Source organism: Ahaetulla prasina, chromosome 7, assembly GCF_028640845.1.
Source record: "Ahaetulla prasina isolate Xishuangbanna chromosome 7, ASM2864084v1, whole genome shotgun sequence".
Lineage (NCBI taxonomy): Eukaryota > Metazoa > Chordata > Lepidosauria > Squamata > Colubridae > Ahaetulla > Ahaetulla prasina.
Window position 1 is genome coordinate 60,713,429 of NC_080545.1, and position 15,762 is coordinate 60,729,190.

The following is a 15,762-nucleotide window of genomic DNA, read 5'->3' on the forward strand; positions in this document are numbered from 1 at the left end:
CTATTTACTTTTTTTGCTTTTCTTTCTAATTTTTCACATGCCGTAGAGCAAGTTGGGCTATCTATACAACCTATTGTGAATGCTGATGCTCTGTTCTACGGTTCTTGCTTGCCATTCAGTTGATTGGCAGGCTGCTAGGGAGTACTCTCCATACCTAGGAAGTCCCCCTGGGCAATAGCAGAGCTTCCCAAGCCTGCTAATAGAGCAGATCAATGGATTGCAAGGGAGCATAGGGAATAGTTTGCAAAGTGATTCACGTGGATCATTGGGATAAAGAGAAAGCAGCATTGCTTCCTCATCTTATACATCATCCTTCCCCCCACCCCGCACCTGCCGTGACTGGTAAAGCATGCATTAAGAAGAGGAAGTATTTGTGTAATGTGTGAAACAGTATATTATGAAATTATTTTAATTCTGAGTGTTTTAGGACTTTACTTAAAGTGAAAAATCTATAGTATTTTAAAAGTTTCATTCTAAAATATTAATGATATATCTAAACTGTAGTATTAAAAAGTTTGTGTTTAATTGTGAAGATTTTATTTCTTCATAAAAGTTTCTGACATCTTTATTTATTTCACATTTCAAAAAAGCAGAGGCTTCAATTGGTCAGTGAGAATTCAGTTTTCTGAATCTAGAGCTATATGTTTTCTGATTATTACAGACTAATTATTGGAAACCAGCTCTTGCTGTTATGAATTGGGCAATTTTGGAATATATATATCGACATAGTAGTTCAGTTGGAAGGATAATATTAAGAACTTTAGTATCTCTGCAAACAATTGTATCAGTTAGAAAATTATGGAATGGAATGTCTAATTGAAGATTTGATCCCAACCTTTAAAATTACTAGTGATATTGTGCCTCAGGTTTATTGCTAGACATGCTTACAACAGGTACATTATGCTGGCTGCGAAACAGCACTGGCATTTTGTAAACACAGGAAAATTTGGCTTCCACAAAACTAGCTTCTTTTTTTCTTCTCTGTTGCTTCAATGCCAGCTTGAATAAGTGTTTTTATTCTCTTTGAGTGTTCATTAGCCTGATGGTCTACCACACTCACCGTTTCTTGTTGTACTTATCCAGTCCAGTCTGTGAAGAAAGCATTTAAAAAGGAGAAACACAAAGAAATACAAACTACAGGATTCTACCACGTGTTTGTAATAGAAAATACCACAAATATCTTCTTTTATTAATGAAAAAGATAGTTCATGCTTTCATTAAATGCTGGAAGCTCTGGGATATGATTGTCAGATAAATAATGGTGCCTTGGGCATGGTTCACACCAGTGATGGTGTTCCTTCAGTACCAGTGACTGGAAGGGCAACGAGCTGGGGATAATAAATACAACATTAACTGTTTGAGTTTTAAAAATTTCCTTACTTTTCTTATAATTATTTTTAAAGCTTTTTAAAACTACCAAAACTTTCTTATCTCATTCTCCTGACCCTTCATCTTTTTTCTTTATTAGTAATGGGTTTATAGTATGACATTTCATACTTTAGATGCCACCTACTCAAAAGGGTTCAAATTTGAATCTTTATTTTTATTATAAAAGTTGCTGGAATCATGACTGCTAGGCATAACTTTGCATCTGGTTTTGGGCAAGCTTATCCAAAATTCTGGGGCCATGGTAAACTAGTAACATACAGTAAGTCAAACTGGCGGCCCGCAGGCCAGATACCTCACATGCAGGCCACGCCCACCCCGGTTCTACAAAGACAAAAAATGTCACCCTATATCATGATCCGGCCCAGTCCTTGACGCAGTCGAGTTTGACACCCATGTTATAGAAAAACTAGACAGAATGCACTAATCACAAGTTCTGGGCACGTGCAGGAACCAACAGTGGTATACAGCTAGTAAGGAACTACTAAGGAAACTTTACAGTTAAATAATGGTCACATTGAGCTTGTCGATTGAAAGGTCGGCAGTTCAGCGGTTTGAATCCCTAGTGCTGCTGTGTAATGGGGTGAGCTCCCGTTACTTGTCCCAGCTTCTGCCAACCTAGCAATTTCGAAAGCATGTAAAAATGCAAGTAGAAAAAATAGGGACCACCTTGGTGGGAAGGTAACAGCGTTCTGTGCGCCTTTGGCATTGAGTCATGCCGGCCACATGACCACGGAGACGTCTTCTGACAGCGCTGGCTCTTCGGCTTTGAAACGGAGATGAGCACCGCCCCCTAGAGTTGGCAACGACTAGCACATATGTGCGAGGGGAACCTTTACTTTTACCTTTACTAATGGTCACTTACAGGTGTAGTTATAAAATGAGTGCGCCAAGTTGATTTTATTACAAAAGTTGGAATAGGATTTTAAGACAGAATTCTCTTTTTTTTTAAAAAAAAATGTCTCCATAATATATGTTTCAGCTTTTTCATGGTACACGTTTCATGTCCATTTGCCTGGGGTCAAAAGATTGATAAACCAATTAAATAACCCATTATATGGAATCCCTTGCTCCCTGCAGGATAAGTACATTTTTTCACAAGCAGATTTGGAAATCGGTGAGCTTCAGAAACCATGTACTGTAGGCAGCCGTCTAAAGCACTTAGCAACAGAAAAGTGTGTGGGTTGCAATGACAGCTATATATAAAAGGCAAGTCAGTACCATTAAGAAAACTACATGGAAAACAAACACTTTCAATTGTTAATTTAAAGTTGTGATAAAACAGCTTTTTTCTTTTGTTGTTATCATCTTTACTGCTTTAAAGGAAAGTTTAGTAATGAAAGGTCACCTAGATATGTTCTCACCAGTTAAAGTAATATACTTCCTTTTGTTTTTAATTCAGTAGAACATTCTGATTTAATACTGAGCTGCCTGATTTTACCAGTAACTGTCTCCAAACAGAATAAAACACAAGGATAAAGCTGCTTCTTGAATCATTATCAGGGATAGCCTTACCAATAAGGAGAGGAGAGAGCTGCCTTAGGAAATACGAGGTCATATTATGACAGCAGAAGTAAAGAGCTGTTAATGAGATGTTTTGTCCAAAATGACTTGTTTCATTTTGGATGCAGTGCACTTTAACATAGCTGCATCCATTCCTTCCTTGGTTCAGATACAAAATTTCTTCAGCCAGAATTTTGATTCTATAATCCTCAAGCATTGTTAAAAGGATAGAGCTTTAGAACACATAGAACTTAGACATGTGAGTAATAGCTTTCTCTCAGTGGTGAATAAATATATTTTATGTGAGTATTTCAGAAATGAGAAAAAAACCTCCTTGTCAGAAGAGTGGCTTCCAGATTATTTTATATAGCACAAACCTAGTAATTGTTCACTGGTTCTCCACTGAATATTTATGTTGGCAATAATGTCCAAGCACTGGAATCTTGAATAAAGTATTTTGCCATAGAAAATAAATACTAGAAAAGGATGTCACAGGCAGCCATTATCTCAGAATGTAGTAATCCAGGATTGGTACCTTTAATCAGTATCTTAAACAGCAATAACAAAAATATTATTCTCCATTTTGCTGCAGAAATGGAAACAAAACAACAACAACCCATAAAAAATAGAGAATAATTTCCTTAGAATGATCAGGCAAGAAATCAATTTTCTCCCATTGGTAAAATAAAACAAATGGCAATCATTCTTTATTTCTGTGATGTCATTGGCTAAAGGATTTTGCAGCTCTCAAGCAGTTTTGTTTCTAGGTTCTGTGCATTCTTGGTCTTGCTAGAGGCACATACATCAAGCCTATATTATTTTCCTGGCACAGATTGTTCTCTACATTTTTTACCCATCAATCAAATTCTGTTCCTCACTGGAGGCAAGCTTTCTTTACTTTTGATCCTATTGCCATGTTCTATAATGCTGAAAAAGTGCTTGATGCTGAAGATACTTCCAAATTTCTGAGAAATCTCAGTATCACACCTGGTAAAATAAATGACATATACAAGATAGCTGGTATCCTTCAAAATATTATCTTTGAAGAACTATTAAGAAATTTTTCTTTATATCCATACAGGAAATATTTGCACATTGCTATATAGGTAGTCCTCGACTTGGGACCATAATTGAGCCCAACATTTATGTTGTTGAGTGAGACATTTGTTAAGTGAATTTTGCCCCATTTATGACCTTTCCTGCCGCAGTTGTTAGTGAATCACTGCAGCTGTTAGGTTAGTAACGCAGCTGTTAAGTGAATCTAGCTTCTCCATTGACTTTACTTGTCAGAAGGTTACAAAAGGCGATCCCAGGACACTGCAATCATCATATGACCCAGTTGCAAAGCATATGGATTTTGATCATGTGACCATGGGGAAGCTGCAATGGCACTACATGTGAAAAATGGTCATAAATCACTTTTTTCAGTACTGTTGTAATGTCAGTCACTAAACGAACTGTTGTAAATCAAGAACTATTTGTATTACAATGTAAACATATTTGTCTGCTTATTTAGATTCTGTGATATTTATCAAAGATACATCCCAGATGAACAGAATGCTAAAATACAGTGAAATAAAATACTATATCTGAAAAATACATTGGATGGCAGTATCTTTCAGAACAGCATTTGGATAAGATATAAACTCCTTCATACTACTAGTTGTTCGCCCACCTCCTAGCCAATGGTTTACCAAATTAATACTATTTTTAAAAAGTTCATCTACAAAGGGACAGAGAAGTGTTAGCTGTTAGGTTTACATAGCAGCAGTTGAGGTAGACAGGCTGAATGTGGCTTTTTTTCTGTTTTATCTGAATATTTTTTCTAGAATCAGATTGTGCTATTAAAATAGGAGGCAAAAGTATGGATTTTGGAATTTTTCCTTCACTTCTGTCATATTGGAGGAGGCTCATTACAAACAGCCTGATACAGCCCATTCCTCCTTACCCAGGTTTTTTCTACAGCCCAGTATGTCATGTTCCCCAGGCAATAAGCTGCCTGCTGCCAAAAAAGCTTGTGAGCATTCCTGTGGGAAGCTGCCTGCACTTTCATCTACCTTTGTTCAGGAGCTTCTGAGTTCCTTTGTACTTGTGCCTTTCAGAGTATTATACAGCTTTAATATGCATACTACATTATATCTGTGGGTTCAAAAATGAAGAAATAAGAAATGAATAATCATGATAGAAAAGCACAACACCAGCTTTATTATTAATACTAATTTTGGTTCTGTGTAATCATGGAACAATTAAAAAGTAGATAAGCACATTTATATTCTTTAGATGCTAAGATGGGCTTTCCTACCCATTATCTTGATATCCCACCAGCTGTCGATTATTCTTGACACTTGGCTGGAACAAAAAAGAAAAGGGATTGATATCAAATGGTAGTTGTCAAATATCTTGCAGTTAATAATACATGGCTAATGCCCTCTGCTTTGCCATTCATGAGCTGCACAGATATATCTTAGAGAATCATGGTTTTCTTTCTCCAGTAACAATAGACTATGTGACTCCAGTTTTTCTTTCCTTCCTGTAGTCATCTACAAACTGCTTGGGAACGATATATTGTTGGCCCTTTCATGCTACCCAGTTTACTTCCAGCAAATTTTGCAGCTGCAGGAAATAACAAGATAACTATTGGAAAATAATCTTAGAAAAACAATATAACATTATTCAATATGTTAGAAAAACAGTTAATATAAATGTATTTTTATTTTGGTATCTTCATCTGGAGGTGATAAATTAAAATGATTTACAATTGCTCATTTACAAAACTCATTTGCAAAAGAACTTGAGTTCAGGAGAGTCGAGGCAGTGCTGGGAGTGCAAAAACCTTTACGCTCACCCCCCCCTTTTTGTTGCCGCCTCACAGATTCAGAGAAAGTTCCATTTGTCCTGTCAGGTTCATACAAGCAGCATTTCTTGCCAGCAACAGTCCTGATATGAAGACAGCTAACCAGTCTGTATAGCAAGGGCAGGGTACAACGTAACATAATAACAGAGTTGGAAGGGACCTTGGAGGTCTTCTAGTCCAACCCCCTGCAGAGGCAGGAAACCCTGCACCATTTCAGACAAATGGCTATCCAACATTTTCTTAAAAATTTCCAGTGTTGGTGCATTCACAACTTCTGCAGGCAAATTGTTCCACTTATTGATTGTTCTAACTGTCAGGAAATTTCTCCTTAGTTCTAAGTTGCTTCTCTCCTTGATTAGTTTCCACCCATTGCTTCTTGTTCTACCCTCAGGTGCTTTGGAGAATAGTTTGACTCCCTCTTCTTTGTGGCAACCCCTGAGATATTAGAACACTGCTATCATGTCTCCCCTAGTCCTTCTTTTCATTAAACTAGACATACCCAGTTCCTGCAACCGTTCTTCATATGTTTTAGCCTCCAGTCTGTTGCTCTTCTCTGCACTTTTTCTAGAGTCTCAACATCTTTTTTACACTGTGGCGATCAAAATTTAATGCAATATTCCAAGTGTGGCCTTACCAAGGCATTAGAAAGTGGTATTAACACTTCATGTGATCTTGATTCTATCCCTCTGTTTATGCAGCCCAGAACTGTGTTGGCTTTTTTGGCAGCTGCTGCACACTGCTGGCTCATATCTAAATGATATCCCTCCAAGATCCCTCTCACAGTTACTACTATTGAGCAAGGTACCACATATACGGTACCTGTGCATTTTGGTTTTTTTGCCTAAATGTAGAACCTTACTTTTTTCACTGTTGAATTTCATTTTGTTAATTGCCGCCCAATGTTCAAGTCTGTCAAGATCCTTCTGTATCTTGAGCCTATCTTCTGGAGTGTTGGCTATTCCTGCCAGCTTGGTATCATCTGCAAATTTGATGAGTTCCCCATCTATTCCCTCGTCCAAGTCATTGATGATGTTGAAGAGTACTGGGCCTAAAACAGAGCTTTGGAGTACTCCACTGCATACTTCCCTCCATGTGGATGTAGTTCAATTGAGGACTACACGTTGAATGCGGTTGGTCTCATGTCTTCCCCATTTGAACCATTGAGCTCCATCAGTCTTCGGTTCCTGACCCTCAAAGTCGCCTTCGTCGTGGCAATTACATCTGCCAGGAGGATATCTGAACTGGCGGCTCTCTCGATGTGAGCGGATCTCTGTATCTTCCATTCAAACAGAGTTGTTCTGTGGCTGATTCCGCCTTTCTGCCCAAGGTGAACTCCTGGTTTCATCGAGCCCAGGAGCTCATTTTGCCAGATTTCTGTACAGATCCTAATCATCCAATGGAAGAAAGATGGTACACCTTGGACGTCAGGAGGGCCCTCCGCAGATACATTAAACAAACTACTTCCTTCAGACAAATGGAAGCTCTTTTTGTCTCGTTTCACCCGTCAATGGGCAGGAAGGTCTCCTCCTCTACCGTGGGCCGCTGGTTGAAGGTGTATATAGCAAAGGCATATGACATCAAGGCCAAACCTTTAACAGGATGGATTTTATACCACTCCACTCGGAGTGCAGCAACAACGGCTGCCTGGGCTACGCAAGCTTCCGTCAGTGACATTTGCAGGGCGGCTACTTGGTTGTCATTGTCTCCATTTATATGCCATTACAAGTTAAACAATTATGCCTTGGCTGAGGCATCCTTTGGACGGTGGGTGCTGCAGAGAGTACACTCCACCCAGGGCCCTGGGATCAGTCAGTCTCCCGCCCATGGAACTTGAGCTTGGGTATATCCCATACTTGGATTCTCCAAGCAGTGTACTGGAAAATGGACGTTGGCTTACCTGAGCGTCCCTTTTTGGTGCGCTGTGGAAGAATCCAACCCGCCCTCTTGGTGTCCTGCTCTGGGCCCAGGATGGGTTTCTTTTGTTTCCTTTACATACACTGGATGACTGCCTTTGTGGGGAAAAAACTGAAGGCGTGGTCAAGGAAAAAAGAAAAAAAATCTACAGTCTCTGGCAAATAGATGAGAGATTTTTTATTTTATTTATTTATTTATTTTTTATTTTATTTTATTTTATTTGCATTTATATCCCGCCCTTCTCCGAAGACTCAGGGCGGCTTACACTATGTCAAGCAATAGTCTTCATCCATTTGTATATTATATACAAAGTCAACTTATTGCCCCCAACAATCTGGGTCCTCATTTTACCTACCTTATAAAGGATGGAAGGCTGAGTCAACCTTGGGCCTGGTGGGGCTTGAACCTGCAGTAATTGCAAGCAGCTGCTTTTAATAACAGACTGTCTTAGCAGTCTGAGCCACTCAAGGACCCAACTTGGATTCTCCCGCAGTGCACTGAAAAGGGGCATTCAGGTAAGCCAACATCCATGAGTGGTTAAGAAATATGAAACATATGAATATGAGAAATATGAAATCTAATTAATAAATAAGTACATATTCATAGATATAACTAAAAGCTGCTATTGAACTGAAGATTTGAAAATGATATGGTGTTATTAAATATATAGGGAGTAATATTGTTTTGAATTGATTTTAATTAAAATTAAATGAAAGTAAATCAGATTTTAGTTTGGGTTCTGTTTTTATATACAGCATAGAATTGCATTGCTGGCATAAAGTGCTAAAGGCAAAAAAGCCTGTGTCTCCTGTATCAGGGTGAAGCCTGTATTGCCTGGCTCAAACCCCACCTGTTTTCTGGGCTTCCCAGAAATTCTAGCTTTTTCTCTGGCCACGTTCCAATCAAGAGCAGAGATGCCATCCCAGTTGTCTACACAATTAGTTGCAGGTATTATTTGCTGCCACTTTCTGTTTTAATGCATGTCAGTCATCCACACTGAACAAAAAAAGAAACTCTTTATATTTTATTTTTAGACTTATGATTACAGTACCGTATAATGGAAAACCTGATGATTGGTTCTTGCTGTTAATATTAGCCCCCAATGAGCAATTTAAAAGTCAAAAGTACTGTATTATATATTATAAAAGCAAATTTGCTGCTGTACATAAAACTAAAGGCACTTAATAAAAAAATATCACCTGATGCTTCTATCACAACTTTGTTTTGGTAGCAAATTCTATTCTGGAATAACTATACTTACAGATCTTCATTCAAAGAACTTCCTGAAATCAGAATTATTTTTTCTCCTATTTTCCCTTTTATCCATCAAATGTCCCAATATAGCCCATTATCTTTTCTCAAAATATTTTCTCCCTCCCTTTTGGGTAAGAAGAAACAATTTTAACCTCTAGGTGGCAGTCAGGCCTATATACATGCTTTGCTTAAGTATAATATTTGATTCATGGGACATTTGTGCGTGTTATAGAAAAATGAGGGCACATAAAGATGTCATCCTATATGATTTCTTTCGTCCTGTGGTTCTCAGGATTACTGTGCTTTCAGTACAGCGTGGCTCTATTTAACATCATTATCAGGTAGAAAATAATACTGTGTTATAGTTTTATCTGCCGTGGATTAAAACATGCTTGGTCTTGTGTGGTCTTCAACTGTGGACTTCTATCTAGGAAGTTTAGGTGAGAGCTATTTCATTTCATTCTCCCATGGCTTTCTTATCTGTTGTCCTACTTATAAAGATTGACTTGTAGTAAATATTTTAAGAGCATTTCACAATATAGAACTTTAGAATCAATAACAAAGCCTCTGGTTTGATCCTATAAGTAGTCCCCGACTTAGAATCATTCATTTAGTGATTGCTCAGTTACAGCCGCACTGAAAAAAAGTGACTTATGGTCATTTTTCACACTTATGACTGTTGTAACATTCCTATTATTATTATTATTATTATTATTTATTGAATTTTTATACCGCCCTTCTCCCGAAGGACTCAGGGCGGTGTACAGCCGGAGATAAAATACAAAATATGTACAATTAAAACAAATTAAAACATATCAAAATTACAAAAACGGCTAATAATTAAAATTAAATTTAAAATATTTAAGAATATTAATAAAATCCCAATTTAAAATTAAACTATTATGCCAGTCCCGCTTGAATAAATAAATAAATATGTTTTTAGCTCACGACGGAAGGTCCGAAGATAAGGCACTTGACGTAGGCCAGGGGGGAGTTCATTCCAGAGCGTCGATGCTCCCACAGAGAAAGCCCTACCCCGTTTGGCGGACGGCACCCTGAGGACACCCTCTCTATGAGAGCGTACGGGTCAGTGGGAGGCATAGGGTAACAGCAGGCGGTCTCGTAAGTACCCGGGTCCTAAGCCATGGAGCGCTTTAAAGGTGGTAACCAAAATCTTGAAGCGCACCCGAAAGACCACAGGAAGCCAGTGCAGACTACGGAGCAGTGGTGTTACGTGGGAGCCACGAGCGGCTCCCATTACTACTCGCACAGCCGCATTCTGGACTAACTGCAGCCTCCGGGTGCACCTCAAGGGCAGCCCCATGTAGAGAGCATTGCAGTAATCCAACCGAGACGTAACCAGAGCGTGAGTGACTGTGCATAAGGCATCCCGGTCAAGGAAGGGACGCAACTGGCGGACCAAGTGGACTTGGTAAAAGGCCCTCCTGGAGACGGCCGCCAGATGTTCATCAAAGGACAGCCGTCCATCCAGGAGGACGCCCAAGTTGCGAACCACCTCCTTTGGGGCCACTAACTCGCCCCCAACAGTCAGCTGCGGATGCAGCTGACTGTACCGGGGTGCCGGCATCCACAGCCACTCCGTCTTGGAGGGATTGAGTGTGGGTCTGTATCTCCCCATCCAGACCCGTACAGCTTCCAGGCACCGGGACAGCACTTGACCGCCTGCTGGGGTGGTCCGGGTGGAAAAGTACAGCTGAGTATCATCAGCGTACAGATGATAACTCACCCGAAACCACTGATGACCTCACCCAGCGGCTTCATATAGATGTTGAACAGGGTAGGCGAGAGAGTCGACCCCTGAGCCCCCCCACAAGTGAGGCGCCCCGCGGACGACCTCTGCCCCCCTGTCAACACCGTCTGCGACCGGTCGGAGAGATAGGAGGAGAACCACCGATAAACGGTGCCTCCCACTCCCAATCCCTCCAACCGGCGCAGCAAGATACCATGGTCGATGGTATCAAAAGCCACTGAGAGATCTAATAGGACCAAGGCAGAGGAACAACCCCTGTCCCTGGCCCTCCAGAGGTCATCCACCAACGCGACCAAAGCCGTCTCCGTGCTGTAACCGGGTCGGAAGCCGGACTGGAACGGGTCTAGATAGACAGCTTCCTCCAGGTGCTGGGGGAGCTGCCACGCAACCACACTCTCTACAACCTTCGCCACAAAGCGAAGGTTGGAGACTGGACGGTAGTTTCCTAAAATAGCTGGGTCCAGGGAAGGCTTCTTCAGGAGAGGTCTCACCACTGCCTCTCCACTGCCTCTATGGTCACATGATCAAAATTTGGATGCTTGGCAATGTATGTATGACTTGCTTGGTATGTATATAAGACAGTTGCAGTATCAGGGGTCATGTGATCACATTTTGTGACCTTCTGACAAGCAAGGTCAATGGGGAAGTCAGATTCACTTAACAACCTTGCAACTAACTAAATTACTGCAGTGATTAACTTAACAACTTTGGTAAGAAAGATTGTAAAATGAGGTAAAATTCATTTAACAACCCATTCCATTGCTTAGCAATGGAAATTTTGGGCTCAATTGTGTTGGTTAAGTGGAGGATGCATTTACACATCAAACATTTCATCACTAACTTTTAACACAACATTCTGGAGCTGAGTGTTTCATTTGGAAGAAGATCTAGAAAAACCCGATGAACGATTTGGTGAGGAAAAAATTACTCCTGTGCCCTATTAGTGGGGAAGTTATCTTGATAATATACAGCATTATCCTAACTCCCCTTTATAGAAGCAACTTCTAAAAGAGCGTGCAATTTTTAAACGAAACACGTTGCTTCGCGTTTCTCACAGAGGGGGAATGCAAACATCCTTCTGCCACTGGATGGTGGCGGACAAAAATTTGGGCGATCAGTACCGTACTTCGAAATGCCGGGACGCGATGCACCATCACGAAAGTCGATAGGCGCCCCGCGAGCGCCCGGGAGGACAAAGAAAGCGCGAGCGCCCGCCCCACCCTTTGCTTCCCCCCGCCACTCCTGCCCCCGCCTCCCCTCTGCTTGCGCTGCCTGTTGGCCTGTCTCCTAGCAACCGTCCGCGTGCCGCCGCTTGAGCAGGAAGGGCGAATGCGAAGGGAGCGCCATGGCTGAGCTTCCCAAAAGAAGAGCGCGATCCCCGGCTCTGCCTCCCCCGGCCCCCGCCATTTTCTATGGCTCTGTGGATCCGAGAAACCCAGTGGTTCGTCGTTTCGAGTCCGACTTGAGTGATTGTCTGGGCTTCCTCAAGCGGAAAGGGGAAGCGGGGGCCGCGAGCTCCAAGGATCAGGAGCTGCACAGGCGAGGGTAAAGCGGAGAGGGACCTTCTGCTGGTTTCCCCACTCTGTCCTAGGCGGCAAAACTCCCTCGCCTCCCGCTCCTTCCTCGGGGGCCACTCCCTTCTTTCCCGTCCTTCCCTAGGTAGCAATTTCTGATTACTGAGTGGGTTCAGCGTAACTCACCTGCGTTTGCATTTGCATTTGCATTTGCATTTGCATGCCAGCCTGTTAACGGCGGCTGTCAAAAAACTAAGCAGGGTCGGACTTCGTTAATATTCGGGTGGGAAAGTAGCAAATAATCCGGGAAAGCGAAAAAAAGCTTGCGGCTATAACCTCATTTATTGTCAAGAAAACAACACGTCTTAGATAAACATCAGGAGATCAGGGAGACTTTACCTTTAACACTATGGAAAACAAGAATTTTGAAAGTGTGATGCTGTAATTGCCCTTTCGCCTCCTCTCCAGCGTCCCTGCCTGGAATATTTAGGCAGTAAGAAGAGCTTATCAAATGATGTTTTTCCCATCAGTGAAATATTTTATTCTAGTCTGTGGTGAAACTGTACCAAAGGCAGAGGAGCTTTACAAGAGGAGGATGAAAGAAAGATAATTTGATTTTTTAAATTAAAAATAATTTACTTGATTACGGCATTACTAAGCCATACTTGTAAGCCATTTCTTACAAGGTTTGGCTCTTTTTCCACATAAAGAGTAATAATTTTTCACAAAAATCCAATTTCAATCATATTTTTTATTTGTTGAATTGGAACAAGGAGGCTTTTAGTTTTTAGAAGCTGGATTCTTCCTAGAAGTTGCAAACCACAGATGGGAAAGCTTTCTTAATATAAATATGTACCACATAGAGTAGAATTAGGTGAATTAACAAGCTGTAATAATACTACTTCAAGTGCAGTTGATATGTTTACTTTTGTGAGGCCAATGAGGAATGAGATCACAGAATGTCATGTCTCCTGGTTATGGTTTACAGAGGGTTTCCCCCCCCTAGAATCTTCAGTGAATTTCTTGTATGTCATTCTACTAGTTGTTTGTTCATATCAGCAGCATTTGCACAAGTAATCTGGTTGGAATAACATTTGTATCAATTGTCAGAGTGTATAAAACTACCAGAATAAAATTGCTATCTAGCAGCTTCTTTTTGTATTCATTATTTTTACTTTAGGAGTTGCTGTAGTAATTAGCTTACAGAAAAGATGTATAAACTTTTAGAAATGAAGGAGCAAGTGATGGAAGTCTGATTTAAAATAGCCGCAAACTGATGGGAATAATTGATCAGCAAATATGGATGTTGCTAGGATGCTTTACAGCTTTCAGAAACCATTGCTCAGTGAATATTATTATTTATTTCTAAAAACTAGTTCCCCTCCTACACACCCCACCCTACATTTTCAGATAAGAGGCTATTCCAAATGGCCAAGTCCGCTATAGTCATGCTTTGGACCCACTACTAGGCTATAACATTTGAGGGAAGAGATCTGCAGCATGCTCACCCTATCTTAACTTAGTGGAAGAGCAGACATTCTCAATAAGGAGTAGTCCCTCTTATAATCTGACCCTGTGTTATGTAGGGCTTTTAATGGTAATAACCAGCATCTTGAATTGCACCTGAAAAGCAATTGGAAGCCAGTTCAACTCACCAGTGGTATAAGATGGCAAACTGCAGAGTGCCCAGAACGGCACATGCAGTTGTAGACCCATGATTGCTTTCATAAAGGTCTCATTGAGAGAATGTTATAGTAATATAATTTTGGGAAGTATTTTAGATGTTGCTTATTTTTATGTGATGCATGTCAGCATAAAACTATCTCTTGAATTTAGAGTTCCAGCGGTGTATTTATTTCTGTTGATCTCTTTTATTGCTTCTGTTGCTTTTCCAGCTTTATAATCTACTGTTTACTTAGATCGCAAGGACATTTTATGGAAATAGTATTTCGATATTTTGTGGTATCTAAAACTTCTACAGACAACATATCAAACAAATGATAATTTAATAGGTTAAAATATTTCAGATATCTTATAAAAGTTACTGTTATTTATAACTTTTGGTCTTCAGGTCAAAGTTAACTCCCGGTAACTGCTTGGAATAGTCCCGACAGTTTTCTTGGCAAGAATTTTGGATAGTGATTTGCCACTTTCTAAAGCTGAAAGAAAGCAATTGACCCAAAGTCACCCCACTAGCATTGTGTCTCCAGCCAGGAGTAGAACTCACAGTCTGTTGGTTTCTAGCTTGATGCTTAGCTATTAGATGAAACTGGTGTTAATATATATGACTTAAATATCTGTTACTTTTAGACATTTATTTATTTATTTATTTATTTATTTTTCATATTTTTATACCGCCCTATCTCCCTAGGGACTCAATTTATAAACAGTTTTCGTTGTTGGTATAGTTTGGAAATCCAGTAAAATATAACACTTATTGCCATTCTAAAAGATTATTACCATACTTCTCAATAAGTGATTTCCTGTGGTGATTTTTATTTAGAACCACTTCTTTGTTCAATATCTGGAACAACTACAGGCCTCTACTCCCGGATTGGTATTACAATGAAACACTTGTGAAAATTGGTGATCAGCTTATGGAAATGAAAGTAAGTAATGATTCTGATGAATCACTTTTATTAGATTTCTGTTACATGTGTAGGCATGAGTGTTTGTCAGCTTGTACAAAATGATGCTTCGTATATAATATTTTAATTCAGTTGGGTTCAGTTCAGTTCAATTTTACATAGCAGGACTTGGAGATGCAAACAGGATCTTGCTGTAAAGAGAAGGAGGTTTTATTGAATATTAGGGAATTCTGAAACAGATGGGGATAATGGTAGAAAGTTGCAAGTTAAAAATTACTACAGTTTACCCACTTTTTCAGTCAATGCTTCCACAGGTCTTTAAAAGGAATGTCCACTTTTTCTCGGAAACAAACTCTGTATGCAGAACATTTTAAGTATTAATTTCAGCAAACATACTATCTTAAAATGATTGCATTTTAAGCATTGATTGAAATATTTTTTAAATTTGAAATTATTTCACACTGTACTGCCTGCTTTCAGTATTTTATAATCCTAAAGATGATTTAATTGCCTCAGCTTAGCCTTATATGATGTGCATTTTGGAAAACTACTACTATATGATTTTGTATTCCCAATTTTGAGCCCTGTGTCTTCCATTCTGTGTATAGGTAGTCCTTGACCTATTAACATTCGTTCAGTGTTGGTTTGAAGTTTCAGTGGCACTGAACAAATTATCATGACTGATCCTTAGATGGTCATCCCAGCGCCCCACGGTCACACGATTGCGATCTAGGTGATTGGCAACTGATTTGCACTTACGATCACTTTCAGTACTCTCATAATTGCCACCTTTTTTTTTTAAATTTATATTTATATCCCGCCCTTCTCCGAAGACTCAGGGCGGCTTACATTGTGTAAGGCAATAGTCTCATCCTATCTGTATATTTATATACAAAGTCAACTTATTGCCCCCCCCAACAATCTGGGTCCTCATTTTACCTACCTTATAAAGGATGGAAGGCTGAGTCAACCTTGGGC

At 40.0% G+C, this 15,762-nt stretch overlaps 1 protein-coding gene across 1 annotated transcript in view; it reads left to right on the plus strand.

The window, feature by feature from the left end:
* The first annotated feature begins 12,026 nt into the window (after positions 1-12,026).
* Positions 12,027-15,762, plus strand: part of CFAP54 (cilia and flagella associated protein 54) — a 150,650-nt gene continuing 146,914 nt past the window's right edge. The window contains exons 1-2 of the mRNA XM_058191243.1: positions 12,027-12,227; positions 14,700-14,805. Coding sequence (XP_058047226.1) covers positions 12,028-12,227; positions 14,700-14,805 — 306 coding nt within the window. The 5' untranslated portion in view covers position 12,027. The remainder of the gene's footprint in view (positions 12,228-14,699; positions 14,806-15,762) is intronic.